This window comes from Apodemus sylvaticus, chromosome 5, assembly GCF_947179515.1.
Source record: "Apodemus sylvaticus chromosome 5, mApoSyl1.1, whole genome shotgun sequence".
Classification (NCBI taxonomy): Eukaryota; Metazoa; Chordata; class Mammalia; order Rodentia; family Muridae; genus Apodemus; species Apodemus sylvaticus.
Genome location: NC_067476.1, coordinates 70137161 through 70164311, shown reverse-complemented (window position 1 = coordinate 70164311; position 27151 = coordinate 70137161). Strand labels below are relative to the sequence as shown.

The 27151-nt window shown below is 38.2% G+C and overlaps 1 protein-coding gene and 2 pseudogenes across 1 annotated transcript; all 3 read left to right on the top strand.

Annotated features, from left to right (window-relative positions):
- Nucleotides 1-9517: 9517 nt before the first annotated feature.
- On the top strand, nt 9518-10468 carry LOC127684375 (olfactory receptor 4C15-like). Its single transcript, XM_052181312.1, has one exon. The coding sequence runs from the start codon at nt 9533-9535 to the stop codon at nt 10466-10468; it is 936 nt and encodes a 311-aa protein (XP_052037272.1). The 5' UTR covers nt 9518-9532.
- Nucleotides 10469-11220: 752 nt separating this feature from the next.
- On the top strand, nt 11221-12845 carry LOC127684845 (protein spire homolog 2-like; annotated as a pseudogene).
- A 7012-nt stretch (nt 12846-19857) lies between these two features.
- On the top strand, nt 19858-20294 carry LOC127684374 (40S ribosomal protein S19-like; annotated as a pseudogene).
- Nucleotides 20295-27151: the final 6857 nt, after the last annotated feature.

The window sequence follows — 27151 nt, the reverse complement described above, 5'->3', positions numbered from 1 at the left end:
GGTATGAGCTACCATCATCTGGAAAAATTGTAGTTCTTTTATAAACAAAAGTCATGGAATAATTTGCAGTACATATGGACAGATTAAGTTGCTCGATATATGAGAGTGTGGATTTATAATCTTTATCAAACATATGATGGTGGAGTTGATTAGAGAAGTTGTATAGCATTAGCCTAACTTCCATATCTGCTAAGCAATGATCTGAAAACCCCATATTCTTTTCTAAACTCAAAAATACTTGTGCATTTACAGGTTTTATTTAAAGTCTTGCCTTCAATACACCTTGATGATATTATTTTACTTCTCCCAGTTCAGCCCAGGTTCTCCTACTCCCCTTATCATCCAAATGTTTTGGAGAAGGAAAGTTGGTTTTGCGTGTTTTAAAACTAGATTTTCTACTTTAAATTTTTTGACACTACTAAAAAGACAAATGCTGAAAATAAAACATCTTTACTGTTATTATATACTGACTTCTAGGTTATAAATTACATATAAAATATCTACATCAAGTTTGTTTTACTACTTCACAGGTACTATTAAATGATAAATGATTCCCTCTTCATACCATGGATATCTTACTTATATTAATAATTTCTAATTTAATAAAATTCTTATTTTATTAGAAATCACTGTTTTTTAATGCTTAAGATATTTCCATTTTCAATGTATTTTTGACACAGAATCATAATCTCATGAAATGAGATGAAATCTCCCCATCTCATTTTAATTCTAGAGTAAAATTCTTAGAATTTGGGTTACTAATATAAAGAATACAAATGTGTCTATAATCATGGAATTATATACTGATACATATTCTAAAAGGATTATTTAGACAAACACCTATTTCATAGTCAGTATAATAAAGTATAATTTTGCAAGGATATTTTATGATTGCTTGAATCGATACAGCAGTTTGCATATGCAGGCACTGGGTAAGTAATTGTGACATCAATATTGTCTTGTTCTTTTGGATTTACACTTTCCAGGATGTTATTATGAAGAATTAGATCCATAACCTCTTGAGAACCAAGCATTTTGAAGGACTAGTTTGTTAACTGATACCTGGATACGAGGCAAATTATTATTTAGTAATTGTTTTCTATGTGTCTGGATGCGACAGTTGTGTTCTGGAATTTGGTATTTGCTTCTACTGGATTCCAGACTCCATAGTTATCCATATATTATTCTCACATGAAAACTAGTGTTTATTCTAATGATTAAACCCATTAGCAGAACTGAAATCTGAATTTTATCAATGCTGGAGGACTTGAAGTAATATGATATGTAATGGATAGTTTGGATTGTCTTGTGATTAGATTCTTCCAGAACGTAATGTGATCTCTTTAAATGTATATTCATCACTCACTAATTGTAATATTAACATGAATTATACTTTGTGATATTTTTTCTTGTCATAGTTTTCTTTCTTTTCTTTTTCTTATTTTTTTTCTGTTCCTTCTTCTGAGGTTAAATTTGCCAGTGTTAAATTATATCATGATGCTTTACATGATTTTCTTATTTGATATATTTTTTATTTACATTTCAAATGTTTTCCCCTTTCCTAGACTCCCCACTCCCAGAAAGTCCCGTAAGCCCCCTTCTCTCCTCCTGTCCTCCCACCCACCCCTTCCCAATTCCCCGTTCTGGTTTTGCTGAATACTGATTCATTGAGTCTTCCCAGAACAAGGGGCAACTCTTCCTTTCTTCTTGTACCTCATTTGATGTGTAGATTATGTTTTGGGTATTCCAGGTTTCTAGGTTAATATCCACTTATTAGTGAGTACATACCATGATTCACCTTTTGAGTCTGGGTTACCTCACTTAGTATGTATGATGTTCTCTAGCTCCATCCATTTGCCTAAGAATTTCATGAATTCATTGTTTCTAATGGCTGAATAGTACTCCATTGTGTAGATATACCACATTTTTTGCATCCACTCTTCTGTTGAGGGATACCTGGGTTCTTTCCAGCATCTGGCGATTATAAATAGGGCTGCTATGAACATAGTAGAGCATGTATCCTTATTACATGGTGGGGAATCCTCTGGGTATATGCCCAAGAGTGGTATAGCAGGATCTTCTGGAAGTGAGGTGCCCAGTTTTCTGAGGAACCGCCAGACTGATTTCCAGAGTGGTTGTACCAATTTGCAACCCCACCAGCAGTGGAGGAGTGTTCCTCTTTCTCCACACCCTCTCCAACACCTGCTGTCTCCTGAATTTTCAATCTTAGCCATTCTGACTGGTGTAAGGTCAAATCTCAGGGTTGTTTTGATTTGCATTTCCCTAATGACTAATGAAGTTGAGCATTTTTTAAGATGCTTCTCTGCCATCCGAAGTTCTTCAGGTGAGAATTCTTTGTTTAACTCTGTACCCCATTTTTAATAGGGTTGTTTGGTTTTCTGGAGTCTAATTTCTTGAGTTCTTTATATATATTGGATATTAGCCCTCTATCTGATGTAGGATTGGTGAAGATCTTTTCCCAATTTGTTGGTTGTCGATTTGTCCTCTTGATGGTGTCCTTTGCTTTACAGAAACTTTGTAATTTTATGAGGTCCCATTTGTCAATTCTTGCTCTTAGAGCATACGCTATTGGTGTTCTGTTCAGAAACTTTCTCCCTCTACTGATGTCCTCAAGGGTCTTCCCCAGTTTCTTTTCTATTAACTTCAGAGTGTCTGGCTTTATGTGGAGGTCCTTGATACATTTGGATTTGAGCTTAGTACAAGGAGACAAGGATGGATCAATTCGCATTCTTCTGCATGCTGACCTCCAGTTGAAACAGCACCATATGTTGAAAAGGCTATCTTTTTTCCATTGGAAATTTTCAGCCTCTTTGTCGAGGATCAAGTGGCCATAGGTGTGTGGGTTCATTTCTGGATCTTCAATCCTGTTCCATTGATCCTCCTGCCTGTCACTGTACCAATACCATGCAGTTTTTAACACTATTGCTCTGTAGTATTGCTTGAGGTCAGGGATACTGATTCCCCCAGACTTTCTTTTGTTGCTGAGAATAGTTTTAGCTATCCTGGGTTTTTTGTTATTCCAGATGAATTTGATAATTGCTCTTTCTAACTCTGTGAAGAATTGAGTTGGGATTTTGATGGGTATTGCATTGAATCTGTATATTACTTTTGGCAAAATGGCCATTTTAACTATATTGATTCTACCGATCCATGAGCATGGGAGGTTTTCCCATTTTTTGAGGTCTTCTTCCATTTCCTTCTTCAGAGTCTTGAAGTTCTTGTCATACAGATCTTTCACAAGTTTGGTAAGAGTCACCCCAAGATACTTTATACTGTTTGTGGCTATTGTGAAGGGGGTCATTTCCCTAATTTCTTTCTCAGCCTGCTTATCCTTTGAGTGTAGGAAGGCCACTGATTTGCTTGAGTTGATTTTATAACCTGCCACTTTGCTGAAGTTGTTTATCAGCTGTAGGAGTTCTCTAGTGGAGTTTTTGGGTCACTTAGGTAGACTATCATGTCATCTGCAAATAATGATAGTTTGACTTCTTCCTTTCCGATTTGTATCCCTTTGACCTCCTTATGTTGTCGAATTGCCTGAGCTAGTACCACAAGTACAATATTGAAAAGATAAGGAGAGAGGGGGCTGCCCTGTCTAGACCCTGATTTTAGTGGTATTGCTTCAAGTTTCTCTCCATTTAGTTTGATGCTGACTACCGGTTTGCTGTATATTGCTTTAACGATGTTTAGGTATGGGCCTTGAATTCCTGTTCTCTCCAAGACTTTAAGCATGAAAGGATGCTGAATTTTGTCAAATGCTTTTTCAGCATCCAATGAAATGACCATGTGGTTTTGTTCTTTGAGTTTGTTTATGTAGTGGATTGCATTGATGGATTTCCGTATATTGAACCAACCCTGCATTCCTGGGATAAAGCCTACTTGATAATAGTGGATGATCATTTTGATGTGTTCTTTGATTCGGTTGGCAAGAATTTTATTGAGTATTTTTGCATCGATGTTCATAAGGGAAATTCATCTGAAGTTCTCTTTCTTTGTTGGATCTTTGTGTGGTTTTGGTATCAGCATAATTGTGGCTTTATAGAAGGAATTGGGTAGTGTTCCTTCTGTTTCTATTTTGTTGAATAATTGGAAGAGTATTGGTGTTAACTCTTCTTTGAAGGTCTGATAGAATTCTGCACTGAATCCATTTGGTCCTGTGCTTTATTTGGTTGGAAGACTTTCTATGACTCCTTCAATTTCTTTAGGCATTATGGGACTGTTTAGATGATCTATTTGGTCCTGATTTAATTTTGGTATTTGGTATCTGTCAAGGAAATTGTCCATTTCCTCCAGATTCTCCAGTTGTGTTGAGTACAGGCTCTTGTAGTAGGGTCTGATGATTTTTTGGATTTCCTCAGTTTCCGTTGTTATATCTCCCTTTTCAGTTCTAAGTTTGTTAATTTGGATACTTTCTCTGTGCCCTTTGGTCAGTTGGCTAAGGGTTTACCTATCTTGTTGATTTTCTCAAAGAACCAGCTCCTGGTTTTGTTGATTCTTTGTATGGTTCTCTTTGTTTCTACTTGATTGATTTCAGCCCTGAGTTTGATCATCTCCTGCTTTCTACTCCTCCTGGGTGGAATAGCTTCCTTTTGTTCCAGGGCTTTCAGGTGTGTCATTAAGCTGGTAATGTATGCTCTCTCCATTTTCTTTTTGGAGGCACTCAGGGCTATGAGTTTTCCTCTTAGCACTGCTTTCATTGTGTCCCATAGATTTGGGTATGTTGTGTCTTCATTTTCATTGTGTTATAAAAATTCTTTAATTTCTTTCTTTATTACTTCCTTGACCAAGGTATCATTGAGTAGAATATTGTTCAATTTCCCCGTGTATGTGGGTATTCTGTTGTTTTTGTTGCTATTGAAGACCACTTTTACTCCATAGTGATCTGATAGGAGGCATAGGATTATTCCAATCTTCTTATATTTGTTGAGGTCTGTCTTGTGACCAATTATATGGTCGATTTTGGAGAAGGTACCATGAGATGCTGAGCAAAAAGGTATATTCTTTTGCTTTAGGGTGAAATGTTCTATATATATCTTTTAACTCTAACTGTTCCAAAGCTTCAATTAGTTTCATTATGTTCCTGTTTAGTTTCTGTTTTCCTAATCGGTCCATTGAGGAAAGTGCAGTGTTGAAGTCACCCACAATTATTGTGTTAGGTGCAATGTGTGCTTTGAGCTTTAATAAAGTTTCTTTTACGAAAGAGGGTGCCCTTGCATTTGGAGCATAGATGTTCAGGATTGAGAGTTCTTCTTGTATTTTTCCTTTGACCAGCAAGAAGTGACCCTCAGAGTCTCTTTTGATGACTTTGGGTTGAAAGTCAATTTTATCTGATATTAAAATGGCTACTCCAGCTTGTTTCCTGAGACCATTTGCTTGTAAAATTGTCTTCCAACCTTTTACTCTAAGGTAGTGTTTGTCTTTGGCTCTTAGGTGTGTTTCCTGTAAGCAGCAAAATGTAGGGTCCTGTTTATGTATCCAGTCAGTTAGTCTATGTCTTTTTATTGGGGCATTGAGTCCATTGATGTTAAGAGATATTAAGGAATAGTGATTGTTACTTCCTGTCATTTTTGACGTTATTTTTTAAATTTGATTGGTTAACTTCTTTTGGGTTTGATGAAAGGTTACTATCTTGCTTTTTCCAGGGTGAAGTTTCCCTCCTTGTATTGGTGTTTTCCTCCTATTATCCTTTGTAGGGCTGGGTTTGTGGATAGATATTGGGTAAACTTGGTTTTGTCATGGAATATCTTAGTTTCGCCATCTACGGTGATTGAGAGTTTTGCTGGATATAATAGTTTTGGCTGGCATTTGTGTTCTCTTAGAGTCTGCATGAGATCTGCCCAGGATCATCTAGCTTTCATAGTCTCAGGTGAAAAGTCTGCTGTGATTCTGATAGGTCTTCCTTTATATGTTACTTGGCCTTTTTCTCTTACTGCCTTTAATATTCTTTCTTTGTTTAGTACATTTGGTGTTTTGATTATTATGTGATGGGAAGTATTTCTGTTCTGGTCCAGTCTGTTTGGAGTTCTGTAGGCTTCTTGTATATTCATGGGCATCTCTCTCTTTAGGTTAGGGAAATTTTGTTCCATAATTTTATTGAAGATATTTGCTGGCCCTTTAAGTTGTAAATCTTCACTCTCATCTATGCCTATAATCCTTAGGTTTGGTCTTCTCATTGTGTCCTGGATTTCCTGGATATTTTGGGTTACAAGCTTTTTGCTTTTTGCATTTTCTTTAACTGTTGAGTCCATGGTTTCTATGGTATCTTCAGCGTCTGAGATTCTTTCTTCTATTTCTTGTATTCTGTTGTTGATATTTGCATCTATGTCCACTGATTTCTTCCCAAGGCTTTCTATCTCCAAAGTTGTCTCTCTTTGAGTTTTCTTAGTTGTTTCTACTTCTGATTTTAGATCCTGGATGGTTTTGCTTAGCTCCTTCACTTGCTTGTTTGTGCTTTCCTGTAATTCTTTAAGAGATTTTTGTGTTTCCTCTTTCATGACCTCAGCCTGTTGACCAAAGTTCTCCTGTATTTCTTTAAGTGTCTTTTGTGTTTCCTCATTATTGGCTTTTGTATTCTCCTGGATTTCTTTCAATGATTTTTGTGTTTCCCTTGCAAGGGCTTCTAACTTTTGATCCATTTTCTCCTGAATTTCTTTAAGTATGTCCTTCATGTGTTCCTGTACCAGCACCATGACCAGTGATTTTAAATCCAAATCTTGTTTTACTCGTGTGATTGGGTATCCAGGACATGCTGATAAAGGAGAATTGGGTTCAGATGTTGCCATATTGCCTTGATTTCTGTTTGTGACGTTCCTGCGTCTGCCTTTTGCCATCTAGTTCTCTCTGGTGTTAGTTGGTGTTGTCAATGCTGGACTCACCAGTGCAATCTGCCCCTTCCCAGGTGGCCTCTGGTGCACAGCTTACCTCCTGCACTGCCTGGAGACAGGGTGTTGTTGTCCAGGCTGTTCAGACCCCGAAGCAGACACCTGAAGGCTCCTGCTGGGGCCTGCTGGATTCAGCGGAGCACACTGACTTCTCCCCACTGGCTGCCCAGAAGCCCCACTTGCCTCTTTCAGGACCTGGACATGTGGTGTTGCCGCTCAGGCTGATCTGGATCCGGAAGCGGAGAGGTCTGAGGGCTACCGCCAGAGGCCTCAGGACTGAAGCCTAAGCTCTGTGCCACAGGAAGGAGCTGTGCTGTGAGCTCCCAGACTGCCTCTGGGTGCACACCAGGCCTCCTGCACTTCCTGGAGATGGAGTGCTGTGGCCCAGGCTGTTCAGATCCCAAAGCAGGCGCCTGAAGGCTCCTGCTGCCTTTGCATGATTTTAATAGATATTATCTGATCGATCAACCCTGTAGGATTTGTTTTATCCTGTTCTTCCAGGTATAACCGGCAAATGAATAAGGGGCTTTTGTTACAGGCAGTGATGAGAACTGCAGTTGAGGACACATGGGAATTGCTGCTTTAAGGCAAAAGCACATAGCTGTTCCTGTTGTTCTATAACCATGCAATGTTAGCTAACTGCCATTCCTTAAGATCAACTTGTCTTGCTTAATATATGTCTATATACATATATATTACATACTCTTTTATTCAGACAGCTTAACAAATTGATATATACACATTGACATATATGTATATAAGCATGTATAAATAAAACTATATGTAATATATGTAAATATATGTATATATATGTGCGTATAGGTACAAAAATTGTTTCATTAATGTATTTCAGTTTTCTATACAGGAGAGGACTCAGATACCATTGAAGCCTGTGAAAAATGAATTCAAGAGCTGAAATGTTTATCTGGTGGTCTTATACAAAAACTATCTGTTACTAAGGAAGCTAATTTTAAAGAGATGAAGTATACCTAGAATCTGTATGGACATTTTATTGTGAATTATGATTTCATATTTTCACACTTGATGCTTTTTTAGAAAAAAAAAGCATCTCGTAGTTGAGTAGGCAGCTATTTACAAATGTTTTTGCTATAGGAAGGTCTCATAAGGATCAAATACTATGTCTTGAATAATTTTGTTTGCACTAACAAGGCAATTAGTATTTAACAAGAAATTAGTAATTGTAATGTTTTAAGACTCTTAAATATTCAACTTACAGTTTCTCTTTTTTTACTACGTGACTGTTGTCAATTTGTCTATGAGGCAGATTGAAATCATGACTTTTAATTTTTTTGCAGTTTCTTCTCTTGGTCAAGATGTGTCTATCACATATCAACAAAATAATAAGATGCTTTAATTTTTTTATCTGGAAGTAGATTGTAGAATACCAATCCTACTCCATAACTCTTGTCTGAAAATCCCAAAACATAAATTCTTCTATGTTTATCCCAAAGGAGGGATCTTGTAACTTAAAACTATAAAGTCGATGTTAAAATACAAGGTTAAGCACCTTTTGTTAGTTTGAGCATAACATGTCTTACTAAAATTTTCACCAAGGAATAAAAATATGATGATGATGATGATGATCACGATGATGTTGATGCTGACAACGATGATAATAATAATATTAAACAAATAAACCCAGTACTCCTTGTAACTTAAGTTCCCAGCAGTTACTTAACTTGTGTTATCTCATACCATGACAACAGGTATTATTATATCATGTTATGGTCACTGTTTAGAATGATGAGTTAAAAGGAAAATCTCAACACTTTTAGCAACCACACTACAAAGAGAAATAAACATTTCTAGTAGGTCTGTATAACTTTTAAGAACAATTAACTCATTAGACATTCCAATTATCCTCAGATGTTCAAGATTATTTGAAATATGATGAAGATTGTCAACTCTTTCTACAATATATTTTGCTATTCTGCTGGAAGGTGAGTGTCCTGATCAGACATGGAAGAATATTCATCTTTCATTCCAAGTAGATTGGAGACATGATTAATACATAGTGTTTTCTCTATATGCTTAACATGCAAATGGTTTCGCAATGTTTTTAATTATTCTGCTTCAGGAAGTTACTAAGTCAAAACATATATTTGTGTTTTACAGATTAAAAAGTAGCCAGTACTTTAATTCTGCACAATTTTCAAAAACTATCCTCAGGAAATGTTATTTTTTTCTTTTCTTAAAACCAAGTTTAAACATGTACACCTTATGTATATGATTCCCATACTTATTTCCCTTACCCGTTCCAACACATTCTGCAATCTCCTTTCTAACTCATTCTTTATTCACTATTCCTTATTTACTATTATTATATTTAATTATTTAATTACTATTATTATATTTATATTTATGCATATCATAAGTCTACCTATTACTTTTTCTGTATAAATGCTCTCTCTGTATACACCCTGATCACTTAGTGTTATATGTATGTACATGTATTGAGAAAAGCAGTGATTTTTTTTCTGTTTTAACTCAAGAAATATTTGTTTACTACTACCCCAAATTGTTGATGATAATATAATCTTATTTGAAGGACTGTTTTCTAATAATTACAGGTTCACATGAATACACTTTTACTTCACAATCTTCTTGAAATTATGCAAAACCAGAGTTTGGTAACAGAATTCATATTCCTTGGACTTTCACAGAACCCTAAAGTCCAGAAAATAGTTTTTATTGTATTTTTATTTGTGTATATTGCAACTGTTGGAGGGAACATGATAATTGTGGTGACCATCGTATGTAGCCCAGCACTGATAGACTGCCCTATGTACTTCTTTTTGGCATTCTTGTCCCTATTGGATGCATGTTTCTCTTCTGTCATCACACCAAAGATGGTTGTGGATGCCCTGTATGAGAAGAAAACTATCTCCTTTAAAGGATGCATGATTCAGCTCTTTGCTGAACACTTCCTTGCTGCAGTAGAAGTGATTGTCTTGACAGCCATGGCCTATGACCGCTATGTAGCAATTTGCAAGCCCTTGTACTACTCTTCTATAATGAACTGGAGACTCTGTTGCACACTGGTGGGGATAGCATGGACAGGGGGCTTCTTGCATTCTTTCATACAAATTATCTTCACATTGCAATTACCCTTCTGTGGACCCAATGTCATTGATCATTTCATGTGTGACTTGTTCCCATTACTGGAACTTGCCTGCACTGATACACGTATCTTTGGCCTTTTAGTGGTTGCCAACAGTGGGTCTATCTGCATCATAATCTTCTCTATTTTGCTTGTTTCCTATGGTGTCATCCTGTTCTCTCTGAAAGCACACAGTTCTGAAGGGAGATGGAAAGCTCTCTCCACCTGTGGATCTCACATTGCAGTTGTGGTTCTGTTCTTTGTCCCATGCATATTTATATATGCACGACCTCCATCTGCTTTCTCCTTTGATAAAATGGTGGCCATATTTTACACCATTCTAACTCCTTTGCTCAATCCTGTGATTTACACTTTTAGGAATAAGGACATGAAAAATGCCATGAAGAAAGTATGGAAGAGATTGATGGTGGTTTCTGATGGGAAGTGAGAGAGAGAAAGATATCTATAATGAAGCCAAAATGATTTTGATAGAAACATTCTGAGATTTCATTTATATAGAATAGGTCATGTTCATCACTAGCAAACTATCTTTAAATGAGTCAAAAATGATGTCTTCAGATTATTTTGAGTTATCAACTCTTAGTTGGCCGCTTGTTATTTTCAAGTGTATATTAAAGTGCTTTGAAATTTGTGCTTGCGTATTTTGTAGTAAATTAAGAAAAAAGGAAAAAGAATGTATCTATCTGGTTATTTGACATTCACTCCACACTGTGCAATATCTCAAAACATTTCACAGATTTCACTGACTCCTCAAAATAACCAGGACTCAGGACAAGTGGATGGTGAAGCACTCCAGAACCTCAGCTATAGTTATTTTTTTGTGCCATACGATGCTAGCATTTAGTGTGGGCTTATAAGCAGCAGCTGCATAGTTTGAGTACCATATTGAAACTGTTGAGATATAATTTGATTAAATAAATTGGACATATTCTTCTAGTGACACATGAGTGGTTCTTTCTTTATGTAATATTTTTTATTGTATATATTCTTCATTTATATTTCAAATGCTAAAACCTTTCCTGGTTTCCCCCTCCCCGGAAAACCCCAAATCCTCCTCCCACCCTCTGACTCCAAGTATATGCCCCTCCACCCGAAGCACTCCCACCTACCCCACCTCGATTTCCCTATGCTGGGACACCTATCTAGCCTTCATAGGACCAAGGACCTCTCCTCCCACTGATGGCTGACAAGACATTCCTCTGGTACACTTTTGACTGCAACCATGTGTACCCCTTGATTCATGGTTTAGTCCCTGAGAGCCTTGGGGCATCTGGGTGGCCGGCATCATTGTTCTTCCCATGGGGCTGCAAACCCCTGCAGCTCCTCCAGTCTTCCCTCTAACTTCTCCATCGGGGAACACACACCCAGTCCACTGGCCAAGGGTGACCACCTGGGACACACAGACTGGGCCTGGCTGTGGGTCCAGCTCATGCAGGAACTCCATCATGGTGTAAAGTAGAAGATGGTGCAGGAGAAGGAGTTCAACTCACTACCCACCAAGTTCTAGCTCACCCCCTTCGAGATGCTGATGCAGGATATCCACGCGAGGAACTATAAGCTGTGCAAGGTCATGGTCATGGTGGATGGGGACATCTCTCTCAGAGTGAAGCAGGACACACGAGCTTATCCTGGACTTCATCTGTTCACGGCCCCCACTGAGGCAGGTCTCGGAGAGACGACTTTGCCCTGTACATCAGAAGCAAAAGACACTGCAAGAGAAGATCCTGGAGGAAATCAAGCAGGAGAGGAGGTTTTGTCCAATAGGGGCCCAGCACTTGGGGGCCAGTGGGTTTGGTTCTCTGCCCTGCATCCTCAACGCCTGCTCTGGGGACATCAAATCCACTTCCTGCACCAACCTGTCCGTCAAGGATGGTGGGAATGGGGGTCAGCATCCATGTTCACGGCCCCATGTCCTGCTTAAAGCCCCCACCTTAGCATAAATGGAAGAAATGAACATGTTCAAGGAAGAAGATTTCCCGTGTGGAGAGGTGGCACTGAAGCGGGACTGCTCTTCTTCGGAACATGACCTGGCTCAGCTTCGGAGTGAGGTAGCATCTGGCCTTCAGTCAGCTGCTCAGGCCAGATCAGGCAGCATGAACTCCTGGAGGCCCAGCAACCGAGACCAGGGTTTCCTGTGAGTGGCCAGTCCCAGCCTCACCGCGACTCCACCTTGCCTAGCAGTCTGAGCTCAGTAGATGAACCAGAGGCGTCTGCACCAGACAGCAGTCACTTGTGGCTGGAGTTCAGCCACCCGGTGGAGAGCCTGACTCTGACCATGCAGGAGGTAGTAAACGTGCGGAGGGTGCTGGTGAAGGCCGAGATGGGGAAGTTTCTGCAGGACAAGGAGCTCTTCAGCAGCCTTAAGAGGGGGAAGATTTGCTGCTGCTGCCGGGCCAAGTTTCCCTTTTTTTCCTGGCCACCTACCTGTCTCTTCTGCAAGAGAGCTGTGTGCACTTCCTGTAGCGTAAAGATGAAGATGCCTTCCAAGAAGTATGGACACATCCCTGTCTACACAATTGGATTTTAGAGTTTTTAGAGGGTGCCAACTACTAAAGCCATGACAACACTGAGGAGAGATGCCTTCCAATCCCTGCAGGGACCAAAGTGGTGCAGCGTGAGGAGGAGTTCCCCAACATCTATGCTCATGACTGTGTCCTAAAGGACTTCTGCAGTGACTGCACCTTGTGGCTGATGTTGTGCATTCCAGCCATAAGAGTGTGGATGTCCTCAACGCCACTCCAAAACCCAGCCACCAGACGCAGTCCTTCAACATCCCCAACACCAGGCCTCTCAACTTCCAATGACTGTTATGATGGCCTCTCTGTGCCCATTTGTTGTTGTTGTTGTTCTTGTTGTTGTTCTTGTTGTTGTTGTGAATTTTCAAATTTATTCCAAGGTGATATTTAAAAAAAAAAAATCTTCAGGCTGAACCCCCAGCCCAAGCTGTAATGAAGGCAATTTTTATACTTGTAAAAACGTCTCATTCACAGTACAGATGGGTTTACACCAAGAGTCACACACACCAATTCTGAGCGACTCTTTCCTATTGTACAACAGACTCTGTGCTTTAGACCTATGTAGATTTCTTTTTTTTTTTAAATCTTTTTTCTTTTGTTTTTGTTTGAGGTTTTTTTTTAGGTGTACATCATACATTTATTACCAACAACCCTCTCAACTCCAAAATTGGGCACAGGGATTAAAAGTAAAAATTCATTGCACTACCAAGTAAAGCATTACTAGTAACTTTCATAAAAAATGTACAAACGCTGTTAAAAATTTATCAAGCCTTCAAATGATTTTGGTTACAGATGTTTATAGTACATACATTTAAAAGTATATGTTAACTGACATAATGGAATATGATTTGAGGAAATGACTCAGAAATGATTCCAACACACATCCCTGTAAGATTTCATAATCGGAAACAAACAACAAACATCTGCCTTTGTATGTGTAAGGCTCTGGCAGAGCCCCTCCAGAGACAACCATAATAGGCTTCTTTTGGTATGCACTTCTTGTCATCCATAGTAGTGTCAGGGTCTGGTGACTGTTTATAGGATGAGTCCCCAGGAAGGACAGTCTCTGGGTGGCCTTTCCTTCAGTTTCTGCTCCACACTTTGACTCCACAATTTCTCAGAAAAAGCAAAGCACCCCTACTTCAGTCTTCCCTTTTGAGCTTCCTGTAGTCTGAATTGTAACTTTTTATTTTGAACTTTTGGGCTAATATCCACTTATCAGTGAGTGCATACCATGTGTATTCTTTTGTGTCTGAGTTACCTCACTCTGGAAGATACTTTCTAGCTCCATCCATTTGCCTAAGAATTTCATGAACTCATTGTTTTTAATAGCTGAATAGTACTCCCTTTTGTATATATACCACAATTAATGTATCCATTCCTCTTTGAAGGATGTCTGGGTTCTTTTCAGCTTCTGACTATTATAAATAAGGCAGCTATGAACATAATGGAGCATGTGTCCTTATTACATGTTGGAACATATATATGCCCAGGAGTGGTATAGCTGGGACCTCAGGTAGTAATTTTCTGAGGAACCACCAAATTGATTTCCAGAATCGTTTTACCAATGAGCAATCCTACCAGCAATGGAGAAGTATTCCTCTTTCTCCAAATCCTCTCTAGTATTTGCTGTCCCCTGAGTTTATCATCTTAGCCATTCTGACTAGTGTGAGGTGGAATCTCAGGGCTGTTTGATTTGCATTTCCCTGATAACAAAGGATGCTGAACATTTCTTTAGGTGCTTCAGAGCCATTGCCTTTCCTCAATGGCAACATGAGAATTCCCTGTATAGTTCTGTACTCCAATATTTAATAAGGTTATTTGACTCTCTGGTGTCTAACTTTTTGCGTTCTTTGTATACGTTGGAAATTAGGCCTCTATCAGATGCAGTATTGGTAAAGATTTTTTCCCAATCTGTTGGTTGCCATTTTGTCCTATTGACAGTGTCCTTTGACTTGCAGAAGCTTTGCAGTTTTATGAGGTCCCATTTGTCGATTCTTGTTCTTAGAGCATAAGCCATTGGTGTTCTATTCAAGAAAATTTCCCCTATGCCCATGTGTTCAAGGTTCTTCCCATTTTCCCCTCTATAAGCTTCAGTGTATCTGGTTTTGTGTTGAGGTCCTTGATCTACTTGGATTTGAGCTTTGTACAAGGAGATATGAATGGATTGATTTGCATTTTTCTTCATGCTGACCTTCAATTGACCCAACACCATGTGTTAAAAATGCTCTTATTTTCCACTGGATGTTTTTAGCTCCTTTGTAAAACATCAAGTGACAATAGGTGTGTGCATTCATTTCTGGGTCTTTAATTCTATTCCAATGATCTTCCTGTATCCTTACCAATACTAAACTTTTTATTAATATTGCTCTGTAGTGGACCTTGAGGTCAGGGATGATGATTCCCCAGGATATCTTATTTTGTGGAGAATAGTTTTTGCTAACCTGAGATTTTTGTTATCCCAAATGAATTTGCAGATTTCTCTTTCTATCTCTATGAAGAATTGATTTGGAATTTTGATGGAGATTGCATTGGATCTGTAGATTGCTTTCTGCAAGGTGGCCATTTTTACTATATTAATCCTGCCAATCCAGGAGCACGGGAGATCTTTTCATCTTCTGAAATCTTTGATTTCTTTCTTCAGAGGCTTAAAGTTTTTGTAATACAGATCTTTCACTTGTTTGGTGAGTGTCACACCGAGGTATGTAATATTATTCATGACTATTGTGAAGGGTGATATTTCCCTAATTTCTTTCTCAGCTTGTTTATCCTTTGGGTAGAGGAAGGCTATTGATTTGTTTGATTTAATTTTATTCCCAGACACTTTGCTGAAGTTGTTTCTCAGATTTAGGAGTTCTCAGAAGAAAGTTTTGGGGTCTCTTAAGTATACTATCATATCGACTGCAAATAACAATGCTTTGACTTTCCAATTTGTATAACTTTGACTTCCTTCTATTGAGAGTGGGTGGTCTTGTCTGGCCCACGATTTTAGTGGGATTGCTTCAAGTTTCTCTCTATTTAGTTTGATATTGGCTACTGGTTTGCAGTATATTGTTTTCACTGTTTAAGTGAAATTCCCTTGGAGAGATTGGAAATCTCTCCAAGACTTTTATCATGAAGGCTTGCTGAATTTTGTCAAAATCTTTTTCAGGATCTATTGAAATGAACATATGGCTTTTTTCTTTGAGTTTGTTTATGTAGTGGATTACATTGATGGATTTCTCTGAACCATTACATTGAACCATCTCTGCATCCCTGGGATGAAGCACACTTTATCATGGTGAATTACCGCTTTCATGCATTCTTGGATTCAGTTGGCCAGAATTTTAATATTTTTCCATCAATCTTCATAAGGGAAATTGGTCTTAAGTTCTCTTTCATCATTTGGTCTTTGTTTGGTTTAGGTACAAGAATTATTGTGGCTTCGTAGAATAAATTGGGCAGTGTTCCTTGAGTTTCTGTTTTGTGTGATAGTTTGAAGAGTATTGGTATTAGCTCTTCTTTGAAGATCTAATAGAATTCCCCACTAAACCTGGTCCTGGGATTTTTTTTTTTAGGTGATGATTAATAACTGCTTTTATTTCATCAGGACTTATGAGACTTTTTAGATGGTTTATCTGATCCTGTTTTAGTGTTGGCACATGGTAGGTATCTAGAAAAATGTCCATTTCATCCAGATTTTCAAATTTTGTTGAGTATAAGCTCTTGTGTTAGGATCTGATGATTTTTTGAATTTCTACAGTTTCTGTTGTTATTTCTCTCTTTTCATTTGTGATTATATTAATTTGGATAGTGCCGCTGTGCCCTCTGGTTTGTCTGGCTAAGGGTTTCTTTCCTTGTTGATTTTCTCAAAGAACTAGCTCCTGGTTTTGTTAATTCTTTTTATAGGTCTTTTTGTTTCTGTTTCATTGATTTTGGCCTTGAGTTTGATTATTTCCTGCAGTCTACTCCTCTTGGGTGTATTTGCTTCTTTTTGTTCTACAGATTTCAGGTGTGCAGTCAAACTGCTAGGGTAAGCCCTCTCCATTTTCTTTTTGGAGGCACTTAGAGCTATGAGTTTTCCTCTTGGCACTGCTTTCATTGTTTTGGCATGATATGTCCTCATTTTTATAAAATTCTAAAAAGTCTTTAATTTCTTTCTTTATTTCTTCCTTGACCAAACTATCATTGAGAAGAGCATTGTTCAATGTCTATGTGTATGTGTGTTTTCCCTTGTTTTTGCTTAAACTTAAGACCAGCCTTAGGCCATGGTGATCTGATAAGGTGCATGGAATTATTTCAATATTACTGTACTTGTTGAGGCCTGTTTTGTGACTAATTAGGTGGTCAATTTTGGAGAAGGTACCATGAGCTGCTAAGAAGGTATTTTTGCTTTAGGATGGAATGTTCTATAAGTATCTGTTAGATCCATTTGGTCCATAACTTCAGTTACTTTCACTGTGTCTCTGTTTAGTTTGTGTTTCCATGATTTGTCCAATTTTGTAAGTAGAGTGTTGAGGTCTCCCTCTATTATTGTGTTGGTGCAATGCATGCCTTAAACTTTAGTAAAGTTTCTTTTATGAATGTGTATGCCCTTGCATTTAGTGCATAGATGTTTAAAATTGAGAGTCTTGGTAGACTTTGCCTTTGACCAGTATGAAGTGTCCTTCATTTTCTTTTTAGAAAATATTTGGTTGAAAGTTGATTTTATCTGATATAAGAATGGCCACTCCAGCATGTTTCTTGGAACCATTTGGTTGGAAAATTGTTTTCCAATCTTTGACTCTGAAGTAGTGACTGTCTTTGTCACTGAGGTGAATTTCTTTTATACAGCAAAAGTTTGGGTCCTGTTTACATATTCAGTCTGTTAGTCTATGTCTTTTTATTGGGGAATGAAGATCATTGATATTAAGAGATATTAAGGAAAAGTGATTGGTGCTTACTGTTATTTTCATTGTTAAAGGTGAAATTCTGTATGGGTGGCTATCTTCTTTTGGATTTGTTGAAACAAGATTACTTTATTGCTTTTGCTTGGGTGAGGTTTCCTGCCTTGTGTTGGTACTTTTTACCCATTATCCTTTGTAGAGCTGGGTTTGTGGAAAGATATTGTATAAATTTGGTTTTGTCATGGAATGTTTTGTTTTCTCCATTTATAGTAATTGAGAATTTTACTGGGTATAGTAGTCTGGGCTGACATTTATGTTCTCTTAGGCTCTCATACATTCATTCTCTCATGACATCTGCCCAGGATCTTCTAGCGTTCATAGTTTCTGGTGAGAAGTATAGTGTAATTCTGATAGGTCTACCTTTGAATGATGCTTGACTTTTTCCCCTTACTGCTTTTAATATTCTTTCTTTGTTTAGTGCATTTGGCATTTTGGTTATTATATGACAGGAGGAATTTCTGTTCTGATCCAGTCTGTATGGAGTTCTGTAGGCTTCTTGTATATTCATGGGCATCTCTTTCTTTAGGTTAGGAAAGTTTTCTTCTATAATTTTGTTGAATATATTTATGGCCCTTTAAGTTATAAATCCTCGTTCTCTTCTATACCTATATTCCTTAGGTTTGATGTTCTCATTGTATCCTGGATTTCCTGGATGTTTTGGATTACAAGCTTTTTGCATCTTGCATTTTCTTTGACTCTTGAGTCAATGTTTTCTATGGAATCTTCAGCATCTGAGATTCTTTCTTCTATCTCTTGTATTCTGTTGTTGATGACATCTATGACTCGTGAATTCTTTCCAAGGTTTTCTATCTCCAGAGATGGCTCCCTTTGTGATTTCTTTATTGTTTCTACTTCCATTTTTAGATCTTAGCTAGTTTTGTTCAGTTTCTTCACTTGTTTGTATTTTCCTGAAATTCTTTAAGAGATTTTTGTGTTTCCTCTTTATGCATTTCTACTTGTTGACCCATGTTCTCCCATATTTCTTTAAGGGATTTTTTTGTGTTTCTGCTTTAAGGGCTTCTACATGTTGACCCATATTCGCCTGTATTTCTTTAAGGAAATTATTTATGTCCTTCTTGAAGTCCTCTATTAGTATCATGAGATGTGATTTTAAATCCAGCTCTTGCATTTCTGATGTGTTGGGGTATCCAGGATTTGCTGTTATGGGAGAACTAGGATCTAATGATGCCATGCTGCCTTGGTTTCTGTTGGTAATGATCTTGCATCTGCCTTTTGCTATCTAGTTATCTTTGCTGTTAGCTGGCCTTGCTGTCTCTGAGTGTGGCTTCTCTGTCCTGCAAGCCTGTGTATCTTTACTCCTGGGATTCCTGTCCTTTGAAAAGCCTTGCATGCTGTTTGTTCTCTAGGAAGTATCAGGAAATGGAGTCTTCATTGTGGTAATCCTAGTAAGGCTCTACCACAGCAGAATGGTCAGATCATAGTGGAGGAAGGGTCTGAGTGACTTTTTCATACAGATTTATATGGAAATGGATTGGGGAAGATTCCATAAAAATTCAGGGATGAGTACTTCTTAATCAAGTATTAGAAAGTGAACACTTAAGCAAATTCTATAATAGCAACATGGAAATGGAATGACATGCTTTCCCCTATGACCATAATAACAAGATATCCAGAGCACTAAAACCCAAAATGTCAATTTTGAATAGGGGCCCTTTCACTTTTCTTGATAGCTTTATTTTTCTTATCTTTGACTATGGAAATGAAAATAATTATAAATGAATAATCATCAGTAAAATGACCTTCTAATTCAGCCACATATTATATATCAACTATCAAAGATATTTGAGTTTTATGGATCTTTCTATGTGGTTTCTGAAATAAATGTATTTTCAGGAAGAAATGTATTTTCAGTTATATCAAAACCAATGAATTTTCACTTTTTCATGTGGTATGGTAACAACACTGAAAAATGGATTCAATTTTTTCCTTAACCTTTCATGCCATTTCAAAGTAAAATAGTTCATTTTCTTTTAATCTTCCTCAAAATGAATGTGGAAGAAATTTTCATCAATATTTAGAAGGAAGAGTTCATGAAATATTATGATTATGATCCAAGCAATCATCAGAAGCATGGTTGTATATTATGAATGAACACAAGTGTAACAAAAGCACAGGGTCTCTCATGGAATTCATCTCACTGTTCATGTGCTCCATCATCTTCCCTCCTCATAACAGGCATTCTTGATATCTTTTCCCTTCAAGATTTATTTGTGCTCTTGATTAGTTCATTTATGAAAAAAAAACTAATAATGACTCAATTGTTTTACGATTCTTTGGATTCACATTTCCAAATATAAAATAGGAAACCTGTTGGTCATTGCCTTTCGCCTAGCTGTCAGTGTGAACCCTGGAGGATGCCTGGAGTTACTATAAAGGATGCTAACCAGCAGAAGTTCCTCAGAACTTTGGCAGCCTTCCTCATAAAGCTTGGGAAATTGAAAGTCCCTGAATGGGTGGACACAGTCAAGCTGGCCAAACATAATGATCTTGCCTCATATGATGAGAGTTGGTTCAACAAAGGAGCTGCTACCACAGCACAGCACCTGTACCTCCGTGGTGGTTCCATGACCAAGACCTACTGAGGAAAGCAGAGAAACGGTGTGGTGTCAGGCTCAGTCACTTCGGCAAAGGCTTTAAGTGTGGCCTGCTGGGTCTTCCAAGCCCTGGAGGGACTGAAAATTGTGGGACAGGACCAAGATGGTGGCCACAAGCTAACACATCAGGGACAGAGAGATCTGGACAGGACCACTAGACAGGTGGACAGGTGGCACCTGCCAATGAGAAGCATTAGAACAAAGGATCCTGGGTTAATAAATTGTCACATTCATAATTATGAAAAAAAGAAATGTAAAACAAAACAAAATCTTATTTTGGCCAGACTATAGTGATGAACACAGATTTATCCACATGTGTTTAAAATCAAGCACTGGCTTATAAATTTATCTTCTCATCCCTCTGCATATACTCTGGCAATGATATACAAACCTAGGAATGTATAATACTTTCATTAGAATTTACAAATACTGGGGAAACTTTGCTCAATACTGTCCATTGCTACCAGTTTACTTAATGGATTCACAAATTTTTTTTCTATAACAATTACTGATTTACGGTTCTATTTCATAGCAACCTGAGTTTTTAATAAACATGGTAAAACTGATTGCCATATTCTTATCTCTTAGACACTATATTTGTTGAGTTCACGCTAAATTATTTCATTGTAATTACTGTATTTAAATTATTGATATCCATTTTAATTTAAAATATAAATTAACAACTGTTTGGAGAGATATAAATCTCTAGAATATATATTATTAAATATGTAATGTAGATGTATGTATACATATATTAACACATTCATGAACTCTCCACATGTACACACACAATATGCACACGATATACACATGCATGCACACAATATGCACACGTGTATATGCTTGTTCTTATGTACACACACACACACACACACACACAAGGGAGAACAAGAGAGAGATTATGTATCAAAAAGCTCAGGTTGTTTTTGAGCATTTTAGTTTACTCTGTCCTTGATTCAGATATCCTTCATTCATCTACAACGTGATGAGAGTCAGACACTAAGCATTTTGCCTTGTTCTTAAAGTACTCTCAACCAGGGCCTTGTATATGATAAATAAGAATTCAACAATCTGAACCACATTCATAAGTCAAATTTATGAAAGAAATCTATGAATGAAATCCAAAGTGTGTGTGTGTGTGTGTGTGTGCAAGTATGTGTGTGTCTGTGTATGTGTGTGTGTACATAAGAACAAGCATATACACGTGTGCATATTGTGTGCTGGTGTGCATGAGAACAGAGGTCAGAACCAAGTGTTGTATCTCAGGAGTCATCCTTTTTTGTTTTCTTGAGTCAGAATTTCTCACTGACTTAGGAAGTCTCCGATAATGTTAGACAGGCTGGCCAGTCAGCCAGCCCTAAGGATTTTTCTGTCTCTTCTTTCATAGCTCTGTGATTATAGGTGTGCCATTATTCTTAGATTCGTTATATAGTTTCTGGGCTTAAACAAACAACCCTTGTAAGTTGTCTCCCATAGAGTTGCTTGTTGAGAAAGGTAAAGCCTGTGTGTGTTAGGTAGTTTTGTTTGTTTTTTTCAACTTGATATAAGCTAAAGTCATCTAAGAGAAGAAAAACATCAGTTGAGAAAATGCTTCTGCAATATTGGGCTATAGGCATGTCTGTAAGGCATTATCTTAATTAAAGATTTCTAAGGGATAGCCTACCCCATTGAAATTCATGTCATCTCTGAGGTGATGGTCCTAGGTTCTATAAGAAAGCAGGCTGATCAAGTCTTGAGGAGCAAATCAGAAAGCAACACTCTTACATGGCCTCTGCATTAGCTCCTGACTCTAGGTTCTTGCCCTGTGTGAGTTCCTGTCTTGACATTTTAAATGATGAACAGTGGTATAGAAGTCTAAGATTTGCTTAAACACTTTGCTTTCCTACTTGCTTTTTGGTCATGGTGTTTCATCGCAGCAATAAAACTCCTAAGACTCTTATGAATACATCATTCTATGTTACATGACTCAAGAATCTTTGTCTTGTAATGTACATGTGTTCCCCTTGCATCTCTCTCCACTACAACTTCTGATGACATTTGCTGTGATGCAGCAGCGAGATGACAAAATAGTGAGGCCATCCCATATCAACCCCAAGTAAGGTACACAGATATTATATATTTGGTTGCAGAAGTTTGGTTGTCATTTGCTTAATGGCTAATATCCATTAACAAAAAATTACATATGATATGTATTTTCTGGAACTGGTTTTCTCTACTCATAATATCTTTTCTAGTTCTATCCATTTGCATGCAGATTTCATGATGTCATTTCTTTTTAACAACTGAGTAATACTCCATTGTATAAATGTTATACATTTTCCTGATGCACTCTTTTGAGGGGGAGAGCATTTAAGGTTTTCCCACCTTCTGGATATTATGAATAAGGCACAATGAACATAGTTGAGCAAATGTCCTTAGGGTAGGATTGAGTGTCCTTAGTATATATTTGTCCAAGAGTGATATAGTTGGATCTGGGGATATATCAATTTCAAACCATCTTAGGAAGCACCACAATGATTTTCATAATGACTGTATAAGTTTACACTCCCGAACACAATATATGACGGTTCCTTTTATTCCACATTTTTTTTCCATTATAAGCTGTCATGTCTTTTTTTGACCATAGTCATTCTGACTAATGGAAGATTGACTCTTAAAGTAGTTTTTGATTCATATTTTCCGGGTAGCTAGGTATGTAGACCCCTTCTTTAAATGAGTTTTAGGCTGTTTTCTCTATTGAGATTTGTCTATTTAGATTTAATTCACTTTTTAATTAGATCACTCTTTTTAATATCTAGTTTCTTGATGTCCTTATATACTTTTGCTATTTGTCCTCTATTAAAAGTGAAAAATACTGCTTCACTGAGTCTTTCCAGAACAAGGGGCCACTCTTCCTTTCTTCTTGTACCTCATTTGATGTGTAGATTATGTTTTGGGTATTCCAGTTTTCTAGGTTAATATCCACTTATTAGTGAGTGCATACCATGATTCACCTTTTGAGTCTGGGTTACCTCACTTAGTATGATGTTCTCTAGCTCCATCCATTTGCCTAAGAATTTCATGAATTCATTGTTTCTAATGGCTGAATAGTACTCCATTGTGTAGATATACCACATTTTTTGCATCCACTTTTCTGTTGACGGATACCTGGGTTCTTTCCAGCATCTGGCAATTATAAATAGGGCTGCTATGAACATAGTAGAACATGTATCCTTATTACATGGTGGGGAAGCAAAACCAGAACGGGGAAGTGGGAAAGGGTGGGTGGGAGGACAGGGGGAGAGAAGGGGGCTTAAGGGACTTTCGGGGAGTGAAAGAGAAATCATTTGAAAGGAGAAATCATTTGAAATGTAAATAAAAAATATATGGAATAAAAAAAATTTAAACAAAAAAAAGTGAAAAATAGAAAAGAGAGAAACAAAAATTATAGGATATGAAAATAGTAGAATGCATCTTTGTTCCAAGATTGAGGTGTTTAATATTTAGACATAGTAAGCATATTTCCACCCAAAGTCAATACATAAATGCTTAAAGGAACTTTATTTATAATAAAAATTCAACAAACATTTAAAAAAAGTGAAGTTGGTAAAAATATTTTCCCATTTTGTAGGCTGCCATTTTGTCTGAATGACAGTGTTTTTGCCTTACAGAACCTTTTCCGTTTCATGGGATCCTACGTATTAAGTTTTGCTCATAGTATATTCCTTGTCACTGCTCTGTTCATAAAGCTGTCTCCTCTACAGGTATATCAGGTTCAGTGTGTCTGGTTTTATGTTGAGAACTTTGATCCTCTAGGACTTGAGTTTTATGCCTAGTTATATAGCTCTATTTATATTCATTTATGTGCAGATATCCAGCTTGACCCAGCACCATTTGTTGTAGATGCTGCCTCTCCACTCCTGAATGGGTATTTCTGTCTTCTTTATCCAGAATCATGTGTCCATAGGTATATGGGTCTATGTCTACATCTTCAATTAGATTCCATTTACCAATATGTCTGGGTTTTTTTGTCACTTAATTCTATACCACAACTTGAAATCAGGAATATTGATACCTCTAGCATTTTTAAAAAATGTTCAGAATTATTTTAGCTATCCTGATGTATTTGTTTGTTTTGCAAATCAATTTTAGACACATTCTTTCAAGGTCTGTGGAGAATTATGTTGGAATTTTGATGTATATTATATTGAATCTTTACATTGTTTTAGTAGAATTGCCATTTTTTTCTTTTTTTCAAAATTGGTTATTTCATTCATTTATATTTCAAATGTTATCCCCCTTCCCAGTTTCCCTTCAACAAAGCCCCTATCCCATATCCCCCCACACCTACTCCTGCCTCATAACTCTAGCATTCAGCTACACTGGGGTATCAAGCTCTACAGAACCTCCCCTTCCATTTATGCTAGAAAAGGCAATCCTCTGCAACATGTACAGCTGGAGCCCTCGGGCCCTCCAGTGTGTACTATTTGGTTGGTGGTTTAGTCCCTAGGAGCTCTGGGGACAAGGTCTGATTGGTTGATATTGTTGTTCTTCCTAGGGTGTTGTAAACCCTTTCTGTTCCTTCAGTCCTTCCCCTAACTCTTTCACTGGGGTCCCCTGTGCTCAGTTTGAAGGCTGGATGCAATCATCTGCATCTGTACTGGTCAGGCTCTGGCAGAGCCTCTCAGGGTACAGCCATACCAAGCTCTTGTCACCAAGTGCTTCTTGGCATCAGTAATAGTGTGTGGGTTTGGAGTCTGCAGATGGAATCCCTAGGTGTCTCTTCCCCCACAACATTAAGCTGGCTGGCAACCCCCGCTCTTCCGATGGGTTACCTCCGGCCTTTTTTCCTTGGAACAATAAGGCGCCTTCACTGCCTCAAGGCGGTTTCACCTGAGACCCAGCAGAGACCTCGCCAGACTGGAAGCAGGCGACCCGCTGAGATCTGGAGCTGAAGACTTCTCGGCCTGCCCTTTGATGTGACCAGCTACTGGGAGGGGTTGGGTTATTCCCCTAAGTCTATAAATCTTGACATAGAAATATTAAAGTTAGTCTTGACCGGCACTGTCGCCTTGACTCAGTCTCTCCTTTTGCCCCCCTTCCCATCACACTCAGAATTCTCTTCCAGGTAACGTGGTTCGTATGTGGCCGCTGGCGGCCTACATATTGGCACCTGAACGTGGGACAGACCTGATATGGGAGAATTTCCTGCGGTGACCCTATCTGGCGAAGCTTCACAGAAAAAGTGGAAAGAAGATGGTATCCGCACGGTAAGCAACATAGAAGTCAAATGCTAGCGCTAGTGTAAAAATTTTATTCCTTGAAACTATTGTTGTGAGTGCAGAGGGATATGGTTTAGCAAGCAAAAGTGTGCTGACCCGGCACAGTGGCCGCTTGGGTTGAGTGATAAGGAAAAATGGGACAGGAAGATTGGAGGATTTCTTGGACCAGATATATTCTTGCTGTCCTTGGTTCCAAGAAAAACGAACGTTAAACGAGAGAACTTGGGAAAGAATTGGTAATTCGCTAAAGGCAGACCTGTGTCGGGAAACGGGAGGACGGGCCCGCCCCAGGCCCCGATTCATCCAGGACAGTCTATGGGGCAGCATAGCTGCTGCCGAGCCAAGAAAATCTATCTTCGAGCTCGCCAGAGCAACACCAGGGAGCGCTGGACTGGACCTCTGCAGTATATTCCATGCCGTATTAACCCCAGAAATGGGCATCCAGATCCTGCCTACAGGAGTTTTTGGACCATTACCTGAAGGAACTTGGGGATTACTGCTAGGACGAAGCAGTTCAACAGTAAAGAGACTGCAGATTTATCCAGGTGTCATAGACAGTGACTATGAGGGAGAAATAAAAATTATGGCTGCTTCCCCTCATGGTGTCATAACTATACCTGCTAACCAAAGAATTGCTCAGCTTGTCTTGGTTCCTTTACATCCACTGCCTTCCAAATTCTTTAAAGATAAAAGAGGAAAGGAGGGCTTTGGCTCTTCCGGAGTGTATTGGGTTCAATCTATCACCAATAAAAGACCTAACCTTAAATTGACTATTGAAGGAAAGAGATTTGAAGGATTAATAGATACGGGAGCCGATGTAACAATTATTAAAGGACAAGATTGGCCATGTAGCTGGCCATTGACGGAGACACTTATGCATCTCCAAGGCATTGGATATGCTAATAATCCAAAACAGAGCGTGAGACTTCTAACTTGGAAAGATAAAAAGGGAAATTCAGGGCAAATCCGGCCTTATGTTATGCAAAACTTGCCTACTACCCTTTGGGGTAGAGACCTTCTGTCTCAAATGAATCTGATTATGTGTAGGCCTAATAAAATTGCCTCTAAGCAAAAGACAGAGCAAGAATCCTTGCCTGCCCCGGGGCTTGGGAAAGAAGGGCAAGGCACTAGAAAGTTTAAAAGCCCCCAGCCAAACCCTAACTCTAGAAGTTTGGGGCATTTTCGGTAATGGTCACTATCTTGCCTGCATCCCACAACGATAAAATTCAATGGCTCAGTGATAATCCTGTGTGGGTTGATCAGTGGTCTTTATCTAAAGATAAAATGGAAGCCGCCTCTTTGCTAGTGCAGGAACAATTGAAGGCGGGACATTTAAAAGAGTCTCTCTCTCCATGGAACACGCCAATATTTGTTATTAAAAAAAAAAAAAACGGTAAATGGAGATTGTTACAGGATTTAAGAAAGGTTAATGAAACTATGTTGCCCGTGGGAACTTTACAAGCTGGCCTTCCATCCCCCGTGGCTATTCCTAAAGGATTTCATAAAATAGTCATAGATTTAAAAGATTGTTTCTTTACTATTCCATTGCATCCTGAGGATTGCAAAAGATTCGCGTTTAGCGTTCCTTCTATTAACTTCATAGACCCTATGAAAAGATACCAATGGACAGTTGTTCCTCAGGGCATGGCTAACAGCCCGGCTTTATGCCAGAAATTTGTAGCACAGGCCATTCAGCCTGTAAGACAGAAATGGCCAGATATTTACTTTATCCATTTCACAGATGATTTTCTAATTGCAGGAAAAAATCCTCAGACCTTGCTTTTATGTTTTAA

Bases quoted from the DNA above. Each gene is read 5' to 3' on its own strand.
- LOC127684375 (XM_052181312.1), top strand. From the start codon at position 9,533: ATGCAAAACCAGAGTTTGGTAACAGAATTCATATTCCTTGGACTTTCA.